This window comes from Eschscholzia californica, unplaced genomic scaffold (assembly GCF_041429995.1).
Source record: "Eschscholzia californica isolate CP2 unplaced genomic scaffold, dmEscCali1.0.p SCAF_1, whole genome shotgun sequence".
Lineage (NCBI taxonomy): Eukaryota > Viridiplantae > Streptophyta > Magnoliopsida > Ranunculales > Papaveraceae > Eschscholzia > Eschscholzia californica.
Window position 1 is genome coordinate 50,878,725 of NW_028238198.1, and position 11,894 is coordinate 50,890,618.

At 35.8% G+C, this 11,894-nt stretch overlaps 1 protein-coding gene across 2 annotated transcripts; it reads right to left on the reverse strand.

Annotated features, from left to right (window-relative positions):
• Window positions 1-339: 339 nt before the first annotated feature.
• On the reverse strand, window positions 340-2,105 carry LOC147567438 (uncharacterized protein At3g27210-like). 2 transcript variants are annotated; one of them, XM_086654089.1, is made up of 3 exons: window positions 1,476-2,105; window positions 993-1,073; window positions 340-888 (listed from the first exon to the last, which is right to left on the reverse strand). In XM_086654089.1, the coding sequence occupies exons 1-3, from the start codon at window positions 1,609-1,611 to the stop codon at window positions 470-472; spliced, it is 636 nt and encodes a 211-aa protein (XP_086510215.1). In that variant the 5' UTR covers window positions 1,612-2,105; the 3' UTR covers window positions 340-469. The 2 variants fall into 2 exon arrangements, with proteins under 2 accessions (XP_086510215.1, XP_086510216.1); XM_086654090.1 differs by lacking the exon at window positions 1,476-2,105 and adding an exon at window positions 1,212-1,435.
• Between the last annotated feature and the right edge of the window lie 9,789 nt (window positions 2,106-11,894).

Below are 11,894 nucleotides of genomic sequence, written 5' to 3' on the forward strand. Positions count from 1 at the left end.
CTCCCTTAATGGAAAAACAGGCGGAGTCTTCATATAGACTTCTTCATCAAAATCACCCTGAAAAAAGACATTATTTACATCGAGTTGATGTGGCAACAAACAATAAAAGACAGACGTGTGAATGCCTCAATTTGAGTTTATCGTACAGCAACAAGGCGGGTCGTGTAGCATTCAACATGACCTCATGGTAGAGAACATGTCAATGATCTATCCATATTTAATGAAGCTAAGTTGGTCTGGAACAATGCCCCAGAATTATACAATCCAAGAACATTATATCGAATCAATGCAGTAATAGAAGAAGCAAGAACAAGTAAGACCATTATGCAAGAAAACACGTAACACATACACAATTTTCATAGATAAGTAAACTGAACGACAATATATCATCTTTTAAACGTTCGATGTTTCTTTACAAAAAAATTGAAAACCACTTACGTCACCTTACAGATACATTTAGCTGGTGTAGTCAAGGGCTCAGCCTCATCTTCCTTCCGTTGAAGCTACGGCTAGTTTGCAACATCGGCAGACAACACTGGGGAGATTTGAGCCATTTTTCTTTAGCTCGTTTGGAATGTCTATGAGGACTTCTTTCACTACTGCATAAAGAATTTAATCTCGAAAAGGGTGATCTCTTTGTAATTTCAGGTGGAGAATTGGGTTCGGGTTCTCTAACTTCTGCCTTTGTGTTGGGCTTATTTTGTTTATCGAAATCGTATAAGTCATTACCCATGAAACTCTCTTCAAAAAGCTCGGATAGTCTTTTTTTCTTCTCAATTGGGAAAGGTTCACCTATAGATTCTAGTGTTCCATCCAACAAAATAGGTTTAGGAAACTGAGTAATTCCTATTGAGTTGTTCGAAGTGCTGTTACGAGCTGGAGTAAGATCTGTGTGAAAACAAGTTCAAACTATAACAACAATGAAATGGATGGAGAGAGTACAAAACAGATTATAGAAGTTGATACGAATATTCAATAGTGATCTTCCTTACCTCCATTAACACTAAGGAAATCATCATCACAGTCTGATTCTAGCCAAGCTTGAGAGTCGAAGAAACTCTCCTCTTTACTACCTGAAAAACGGCGAAAGACATGTTTCATATTAAGCACTAAACTGTTTAAATATGAAACATGGTTCAAAATTTGGAACCCGGGATCTAAGTGCTCAGATTGGTTTTGTTCTTTTAGGATATCTGAAACTGAGTATTTACCTAAAGTCATGCTATATTTAGAATGAATGTTCATGTTCAATACAGATGAGTTCATTATAAATCTGCAATCAAAGTAATTAATATCCAAAACCCACATAACAGATAAGATAGAAACCCAATTTTTTTGCAGAAAAATACTCAAAACTAAGCTATTTGGTGGAGTATTAAAAAGGGAAAGAACTAAAAGCAACAGTAGCAGAAAAATATTGGTAAAAATTAAGGAATCAATATATTGGGGAATTTGTTTTGATTATACATACATACCCAGGTTCTGAACAATGGGACCTTCTTCTTTCACAGGTTGTTTGTTGGTGAGATTAATGGGCTTCTTAGAATCTATTTGTGATAGGAAATTCTTTTCTGATTCTGGGGTTTTTTGGATTGAAATCCGAGAACCCATGTCAAATGATGAATACCCTTTTCAACCCAGAGATTCAAAACCTCTGTGTTGTTCTGGAAATTAATTTTTAGAAGACAAGAAGCATAGATAGAGAGAGAAGAGTAGAATACAGGAAATTGGTTTTGTCTTTATGGAAGGTATAAAGTTTGAGAAAAGGCCAAAAAGAAAAAGGAAGAAAGATAGGACTTGAAAGCAAAGTAATGGCCAATAGGGGAGTGGGATCCAAGATGGTGAAGGGTCTGTCTAACTCAAGCAGAGAACGAAGTAAATGCAGCTTTTGGGGATACCTCCATAATAATAACACCTACTCTTCTTTGCTGTAAATTTTGACAGAAAAGAACTGCATATCTACTCTCTTGGTATCTATGAGAGAGATTATACAGAGCTAATAACTTCCCCTATTTTTGATATTCATGACTCTTGTAATCTATGAATTGATATTAGGGTCCCATTAAATCCAAATTGCTAGAATATTTACTCAAATTTTATGACATGGTAGTTGAGGAATTTATAAAGGATTTTTGAGGGAGAGGCCCAAAAAATGGAGGGTAAATAAGCATTATCCCCAGCCCAAAAAAAAAATTAGAACCCAGTCCAAATTGTCAGGACAGCTCACAGTTTCCTGGTTTTTATTTTATTTATCCCTCTTTTACCCCTCCACGGGAAATTTCTGTGTTTTCTGACAATCTGACGGACGACAGCGAATCAATTAATTCCCCGTACATGACGTCATGTCAGAGAAACATTCAGATTTTCTGAAAATTCAAAAATGGCGCCATTTTTTGACGAAATTTCAGCCAATTTTTTTGGATCCCTCCCATTATATTTTGTTTCAACTCCTTCTTTCTTCTTATTTATACATCCAAAAATCTTCTTTTCATCATTCTTATTTTGTTTTTCACATTTTATCTTCTTCATCTCTTTCAATCTCTAAAAACATAAATTTTCTTTTCTTTCTCTCTCTAAAAGTTTTATTTTCTTATTTTTGGATGTCCATCATTCTTTTTTGTTTCACATTTTATTTTCTTCATCTCTTTCAATCTCTAAAAACATCAATTTTCTGTTCTTACTCTCTCTAAAAGTTTTATGTTCTCATTTTTGGGTGTTCATCATTCTTATTTTGTTTCACATTTTATCTTCTTCATCTCTTTCAATCTCTATAAACATCAAAGTTTTCTGTCTCTCTCTCTAAAAGTTTTATGTTCTTATTTTTCTTCTTCATCACTCTTATTTGTTTCACATTTTATCTTCTTCATCTCTAAAAACATCAAAGTACATAACCAAATGTCCAGTGCACAGAACCATTTCCGGTACAGGAGAAAATTCCCAGTTCAAAAGTGTCCAGTACTAAACCAAATGACCAGTACATAGAACAATTCCCGGTGCACAAGAAAATTCCCCAGTACAAAAATGTCTAGTGCATAACCAAATGACGAGTACACAGAACAATTCCCGGTACACAAGAAAATTCCCACTACAAAAATTTCTAGTACATAACCAAATGGCTTGTACACAGAACAATTCCCGGTACACAAGAAAATTCCCAGTACAAAAATGTGTAGTACATATCTAAAAAATGACCAGTACACTAAATAGTTCCCGGTACACAAGAAAATTTCTTTATACAAATCAATGAAATACTACCAAAAATGAAGAAATTTGTTGAGATTGGAAAGAGATCAGAAATAAATCTGGAAAAAAAGAACGAAATTTGTTGAGATTGGAGAGAGAAATATGTGTGGGAGAAAATAAAAAAGAAATAAGAAATAAATCTGGAAAAAAGAACGAAAATGGCAAGTTGGTAAATTTTGTAATGGCAATTCTGTAAATTCATGGAAAGTACAAGGTTTAATGTCAGGTGCGTCAGACTATTTTCCAAAAAAATTCGAATTTCCCGGGAATTTTTCGATGGCAATTTTGTGAATTTATGGAAAGTACACAGTCTGATGGGAGGCGTGTCAGATTACTTGTCAGAAATTTTCGAGTTTTTCGGGAATTTTTCGATGGTCGTTTCGTAAATTTCAAAAAGAAGAAGGGTGTTTCGGAAATTCCACCCCTAGCCTGACTTTTTTGGACCTGCCCCTCATTCTTTATCTGCAGTGGGCCTGATACATATTGTTGGGCTGATTTTGGGCCTTTTGCCCAACCCCTCATTTATAAATGATGTATAGTAGACATTACAAGAAGTGAGTTCTTCTTTCCAATAATCTCACGGGGTATTGGAGCGGGACTTTCACAGACTTTCACAGACAAAATGTCCCGTAGACATTTCAAGACATTTCGGATGAGTTATTATAGACAACATGTGTTCATAGACATTTTCAAGACATTGAGAGTTTGTAGACAAAATGTCTTTATAGACATTTCAAGATATTTGATCCATAGACAAAATGTCCTGGGGACATTTTAAGATCTTGAGTCCATTGACAAAATGTGTAATGCATATTATATTTGTGCTAATCAAAAATATATTTTTCGACTTTTGTAGACATCTGTGAATATTTGTGGACATTGATGGACATTTGGTAGACATTTATTATTTTAATATTATTATTATTATTTAATCACATGAAATAATATATTAATACTAACATTTCAAAAATATATTTTTCGACTTTCGTAAACATCTGTGAATATTTGTGGACATTGGGACATTTGGTAGATATTTATTATTTTAATATTATTATTATTTTTTAATTACATGAAATAATATATTTATACTAACATTTCAAAAATATATTTTCGACTTTCGTAGACATCTGTAAATATTGTGGACATTTGGTAGACATTTACTATTTTAATATTATTATTATTGTTTAATCACATGAAATAATATGTTTATACTAACATTTCAAAAATATATTTTTCGACTTTCGTAGACATCTGTGAATATTTGTGGACATTGATGGACATTTGGTAGACATTTATTATTTTAATATTATTATTATTGTTTAATCACATGAAATAATATATTTATACTAACATTTCAAAAATATATTTTTCGACTTTCGTAAACATCTGTGAATATTTGTGGACATTGATGGACATTTGGTAGACATTTATTATTTTAATATTATTATTGTTTTTTGATCACATGATGGACTTCAAATGTCTCTTGTTTTTTGAAAGACATTTTGGCTTCCAAATTTGTCCCAAATCCTTCACAAATTCATCAAACTATGAAGTCCACCAAAGTCTGGGACATATTTTGTCTACAATCGAATGCCTCGGACTTTCATAGACTCTCAAATGTCTGGATTTGAATGCCTCAGACTTTCGTGGACTGTCAAATGTCTGGATTTGAATGCCTCAGACTTTCGTAGACTCTCAAATGTCTCGTAGACTCTCAAATGTCTGGATTTGAATGGATTTGAATGCCTCAGACTTTCGCGGACTCTCAAGAGTCCGCGAAAGTCTTGCTCCACTACCCCCCCCCCCCCCCCCCCCCCCCCCCCCCCCCCCTTAATACTACATGTTAAGGAACTAAGGGTCCGTTTGATACGTTAGAACATGTGAGTAAGAAATTCAAACATTTTCTGATGTTAATTGAGTATTCAAGTGTTTGGTGCAGTTATAAGAAGATGGTGGGTGTCTTTAAAATTCATGATCAATTCTTTTATATACCAATCCTTGAGGGTGCCTATAGAGAATTCGTTGTCATGAAAATTCGTTGTGATCTTCTTGCTGCTGTTAGATTGGAACGAAGAAGATCATCATCAAGTTGGTGATACTTCCCAATCTTCCAACTAATTCTCTCATTCTGACACTTTCAGTAGGATTGGTTGAAGAATTTGAAGCAACAAGAGATAACACTTTGATCCATTGAATCTTCTTCCCAATTGTGATTAAAAAAAAGGAAATGAGTAATTCACCAACCTGATGTTGATCTTTAATTGATGGTTGTTATGAAGATAAATCTCCAAAAATTAGGGTTACATGAATTAGGGTATTTTCTAGTTCAAACAAGTTAGGATGAGGGTTTCTACAGATTGGGATGAGGATTTGAATATATTGGGATTTAGGGTTTTTCTGGTTCAATCTCATCTACAAACGAGAGAGGTGATTGATCTGAGCGTCAATTGATCGAGATTTAGGGCTCCAAGACTTGCAATTTCAGAGAGGAGATGATCTGCCATTTTTCTAGTTCAAGAGAGATGCTGCAAGACAGAGAGAGAGAGATAATCTAGTTGCCTGAGAGAGAGAGATCGTAGACAGAGATAAAGAGTTAGATCTTGTTCACCGCGGCGAAATGGAGCTTGAGTGTTCTTGGAGCCATGAGAGATGGAGATGGAGATGGAGCTTCGACCATGGAAATAGAGAAATGAGAGTTTGAGATAGAAAGACAGAGACTGGAAGAGGAGGGAGAGCGCGTTTTGGGAGAGAGTGGGAATTAGGTTTTCCCACCTTTTTTGTGGGCAAATAAAACACCCTTTTTCCCCACTTTTTTTTTTCATGAGAATTCGGTTTTCTTACTCATAAAGACCAATCAAACAGCAGAAAACTGATTTTCTTAGGAAAATCCGTTTTCTTACCCACTTTTGTCACGTGTCAAACAAACCTTAAATGTATTGTTTATAGGTTTCAACCACATGATTAGGTACCACGCCGTAACAACTCATAACTAATTGTTATATACAGTATATTTTTTGATTTGTTAATTTAATAGTTTACCACCGTTTACATTTGTTACTAAAATCAAGAATATATGGTAATGATATATTCTTGATATTTTGCTCACAAATGACCAATATATTATCACATTATTTGTTATTAGAGTTATTTTTCTCAATTAAGGATAACTATCTCGTATAAGAATTGCAATTGCTCACATACAAACACAATACAATAAACAAACTTTTTCTCTTCTTTTCCTCTTTCTTTCTTTCGTTCGTGTTTAAGCATGGTATCTGTGCCAAGTTTACTATGAGAAAAAAAGAAGGGGAAGAAAACCTCTAAAACATAGACCCATAGTGTTATTCAAAGAAAAAAAAACTCAAATCTCAAATCCTAACCCTTTCTTATATCAAAACCAAACTAGATTATGTTCTTGCTTTCCAAGACCATAATATCAATCTAGTCGCAATTGATGGAATTGCATATTGCTGAATGAGAAAAATTGGGCTCCATCATGGGTACCACTACGCAACCTACTGAATCTGATAAAGGTTATGATAAGTGGTATGCTGAAAATCAAAAAGTGAAACGGTGGCTTTTAATGTTTATGTCTCATGATACCATAAAACGTTATCTTCGTACACCTATTGCACGAGAAATTTGGAAAACCGTCTCCACTGCTTTTTTATGGTAATGATGAAATTGTTAGAGTAATATATTATAGTTATGGGTTGTTTAATAATTTGTCCTTTAAGGGTTTTTTAGTCTTTTATCTTTACTATATATTTGTTATCTTGTAAACATAGTTTAACTAATGAATAAGCCTCCATTAGTGTGTTTCCTTCTTCTTCTTTTATTTATTGATCTCAATATTGTATTAGAGCCTTTAAGATCTTAAAGGAAGGAAAGCTTCATCATCATTTGAGAGTATTAGAGAGAAGGGTGGTTTTAGAGATTTGAAAATTGGTACGTTTTGGGTGATTTTGGGATTTGATGGATTTGTTTTTGTGAAAAGGAGAAGGTGGTTTTGGGATTTGGTTGGTAGTTTTGATGAAGAGAATTAGAGGCAGTATTTGGTAGGAAATGAAGGTAGTTTTGGTTTATGGGATTCGGTGGATTTGATTTGGTGCAAAGGAAAGGTGGTTTTGGAGATTTGAAAAAGTGGTTTTGGGCGTTTTGATTTTGGGATTTGGTGAATTTGTTTTAGTGCAAAGGAAGAGGCGGTTTTGAGCTGGTTGGTGGTTTTGAAGCAAAGAGGTGCTAGGGTGCGTTTGGTTTAGTTTTTCAGCTGAGAAATTTCTTCTTCTTGAGGGTTCGTTTGTATGCCGCAGGAAAATTATACTCTTTAAGGGACCGTTTGGCTGCTGTCGGAAATTATCTTCTTACACAAACCAGTTGTTTCATATGTTTTCATTGTAGATCTGGTATTGTTACTTCTTCTTCTTCTTCTTCTTCGTATTTCTTTAGCTAGTCTGTTTGGTGTTGCTTTCTTGGTTATATTTGTTTTCTTGGTTATATTTGGTATTGAATTGAGAAAATGGAGAGTGAAAAAGATGATTCACTGCAAGCTATTAGTGTAAGATTGAACAAGTCACAACATAGTCAGAGACCTCAGAAGTCCTTTCAGTATAACACTGCAGCAGTTATACCGCCATCTGACTCGTCTGGTTCTAGTGGCTCATCTTCTTTTGTGCCCAAAAGTGATAATGTGGTTGATCAATTTAAAATGTATCAGAAATTTCTTGCTATGCACCCACATGCTATGTCCACATTTGTTCCACAGGGCCCTTTAGCTTTTAACTTCTAAGTCTTCTAGTACTACATTAGACTCACTCTCAGATCAGTTTTAGAGATTCTTAGCCATGCAAAGCCATGCCTTGTCCTCTTCTGAAGGTTTGTTTTCTCCTATTTCTTCTTCTTCAGGTATGCCTTCTTCAACTTGGATTTTAAATTCTAGAGCTTCTCGTCATATGTCTCCTGACTTATCATCTTTTGTTTTATTAAAGCATATATATGATCTTCCAGTCTGAACCGCTAATGGCACGCCAATGTCATTAGGTGGTATTGGTTTTAGTGTCACACCTAATCTATCTCTTCAGAATGTTCTTCATGTTCCCAAGCTTACTTCAAATCTTGCTTCTATTAGTCAGTTGTGTGATTCTAGATGGTTGGTTTTATTTTCTTCCATTAGTTGTTACGTGCAGGATGTACAATCTCATAAGCTGATTGGGACAGGTCGTAGGCATGGGGCATTATATTTTGTAAAGGAGTTACAAGTACCGGATGTTGCTTCCACTCCTGACTTGTCATCCTTCTGTTTGAGTCATTCCTCTTCTAGTTTTTACTTATGGTATTTTCGTCTTGGTCATGTTTCAGCATCTATGCTAAAATATTTAGTGTCTACTGGTGCATTAGGAGATTTGCAGGTTAAGAACATTTCTGATTGTAGTGATTGCAAACTTGCAAAATTTCCCGCTTTACCTTTTACTCGAAGTCTGTCTATTTCAGTTAAACCTTTTGATTTAGTTCATTCTGATGTATGGGGTCCTTCTCTTGTTCCCACAAAAGGAGGTTCTCGATACTATGTTTTCTTTATTGAGGATTGCACTCGTTTTTGCTGGATTTTTCTTATGAAACATCGTTCTGAATTTTATGATGTTTATCAACAGTATCGAGCCTTAGTTAAAACACAATATTCTTCGATCATTAAGTGTTTTAGATGTGATTTAGGTGGGGAATATACTTCAAATAGGTTTCGTGAATTGCTTGCTATGGATATAACTGTTCATCAATATTCGTGTACAAATACCTCTTAGCAAAATGGTGTTGCTGAAAGGAAGCATCGACACATCGTTGAAACTGCTCGTTCTTAGCTATTGCATGCCTCTGTTCCTAGTGAGTATTGGGGTGAAGTTGTTCTCACTGCGATAAAATTAATTAACAGAATTCTAACTTCTCATTGTTCAAGTTTGTCTCTATTCCAAAAATTGACAGGGCATGCCCCTTACTACTCGTCCTTAAGAGTCTTTGGGTGTATTTGTTTTGTTTTTCTTCCTCGTGTGAGCGTAGCAAGTTATCTCCTCGTTCTGCCATGTGTGTGTTTCTTGGTTATGGTGAAGGTCAGAAGGGTTATCAGTGTTATGATCCAGTAACTCATACATTTTATGTCTCTCGTCATGTTGTTATTTTTAGAGCATATACTTTATTTTTCTATTCCTGCTAATGCTCATGATGTGACCCCCTCTAACCTAACCCATATTGATCCATTTTCTGATGTTTGTGATACTCCTAATGGTCATGTTGAACCTGTTGCACCTGATGTTGCTGATGTTCTTCTTACTTGTGATGTCCCTCCAATCCCTACGGCTGACCAACCTCCTAATGAGATTGCACATCCACCTTCCCGTTATCCTCATCGTGTTTGTAAGTCCACTCAGTTACCTGATTTTGTTTATTCCACTTTTTCTCCTTCTTTTACTTCTTTCTTAACATCTATTGATTGTTACTCTGAGTCTTCTTCCTATAAAGAGGTCGTTGTTGATCCTCTTTGGCAAAATGCAATGGCTGAAGAACTCTCTGCTTTGCATAAGACTGATACATGGGATTTGGTACCTTTGCCCTCTGGTAAACGTACCATTGGTTCTCGTTGGGTATACAAAATTAAAACAAAGTCTGAAGGGTCTATTGAGCGGTGCAAAGCTAGACTAGTTGCTAAGGGGTTTTCGCGGGAGTATGGGATGGATTATGAGGAGACTTTTGCTCCGGTTGCAAAAATGACTACAGTTCGTATGCTTATTGCAGTTGCCTCGGTTCATCAATGACATATCTCTCAAATAGATGTTAAAAATGTTTTCTTAATTGGAGATCTTCAGGAAGAAGTTTATATGACTCCTCCTCCTGGTGTTCCACATAAACCTGGAGAAGTTTGTAAGCTTAAGAAAGCAATATACGGTCTCAAACAGGCACCGCGAGCTTGGTTTGAGAAATTCTCACGGCTTTGCTTTTAGCAATCATGATTCGGCTCTTTTTGTCAAATGTAGTGTTGGAGGGCGCATTCTTTTGTCAATGTATGTTGATGACTTGATTATTACTGGTGATGATTTTGATGGTATTGCATCTTTGAAGTTGCACTTAGCTAGCTAATTTGAAATGAAGGATCTAGGCATTCTCTGTTATTTGTTGGGGATTGAAGTAGCCTCTACCTCACAAGGTTATCTTCTCTCCTAGTCCAAATATATGCGGATATTCTTGAGCGTGCTCGTATCAATGAAACTCGGACAGCCGACTCTCTTATCGAGTCTAATGCTCGTTATTCTTCTACAGATGGTATTCCTTTAGCAGATCCTACACTATATCGTACTATTGTTGGAAGTTTGGTTTATCTCACTATTACTCGTCCAGATATTGCATATTCTGTGTATGTTGTTAGTCAGTTTGGGGGTTCACTTACTACAGTTCATTGGGCAGCTGTTCTTCGTATTCTGAGATATCTTCGAGGTACTTGCTTTCAAAGTCTACTTCTTTCATCGACTTCTTACTTGACTTTGCGAGCATATTCAGATGCAGACTGGGCGAGCGATCGCATAGATCGTAAGTCTACTACAGGTTATTGTGTATTTGTGGGTGTTTCTCTTATTTCTTGGAGGAGCAAGAAACAGACTGTTGTATCTAGATCATCCACTGAAGCTGAGTACTGTGCTATGACGTCTACGACAGCTGAGATAGTTTGGTTACATGAGTTACTTGCAGATATGGGTGTTTCCATTCCAGAGCCTACTCCAATGTATTGTGACAATCATAGTGTTATCCATAGGGTGGGAATTATACCCGGCCACGCGATACCCGTCGTGGTCACCCGAGTCCGATAAGGCCTGTGGGTGCCTGCGCCCGAAGACGGGTGCAACTCTCCACCTGGATGCATGATAACCGAAAAGCAAAAAACAGAAGGTGTGCAGACTGAAGAAATCATTATATGGACTAAAACAATCCCCTTGAGCTTGGTTCGACCGATTCGCCAAATCTATCATTTGGATACAAACAGAGCAACTCAGATCACATTGTTTCTAAAAATGAAACACAGAAAGATTACAGAACTTACTGTTTATGTAGATAACATGATAGTAACAGGCAACGATCTAGAAGAAATGAAAGCTTTGCGAGAATACTTATCCAACGAATTCGAAATGAAAGACTTAGGCCCTTTGAAATACTTTCCGAGAATTGAAGTTTCTCTTTGTGATACAAGAATATTTTTATCCCAAAGAAAGTATGCATTAGATCTATTACAAGAAACAGGCATGACTGTCAGCCAGCCAGTGGACATTCTATTTGAAGAAAAAAAAATTGTGTATTGAGACATATCAAGTGTCAGTAGACAAGGGGAGGTACCAAAGACTTGTTGGAAGACTAATGTATCACGACCACACAAAACTTGATCTTGTATATGCTCTAAGTGTCGTTAGTCAATTCATGCATAATCCAGGAGAACAACATATGAGTGTTGTCATGCAAATTTTGAGGTATCTTAAATCTGCTCCGAGAAAAGGAATTTTATTCTCTAAAAAATACAAGTAAAAGAGATATTAGAATTTACACTGATGCTGACCTTGGCAGGAGCAGTTGATAACAGAAGATCAACTTCAGGATATTTGTTTTTCGTATGAGGAAAT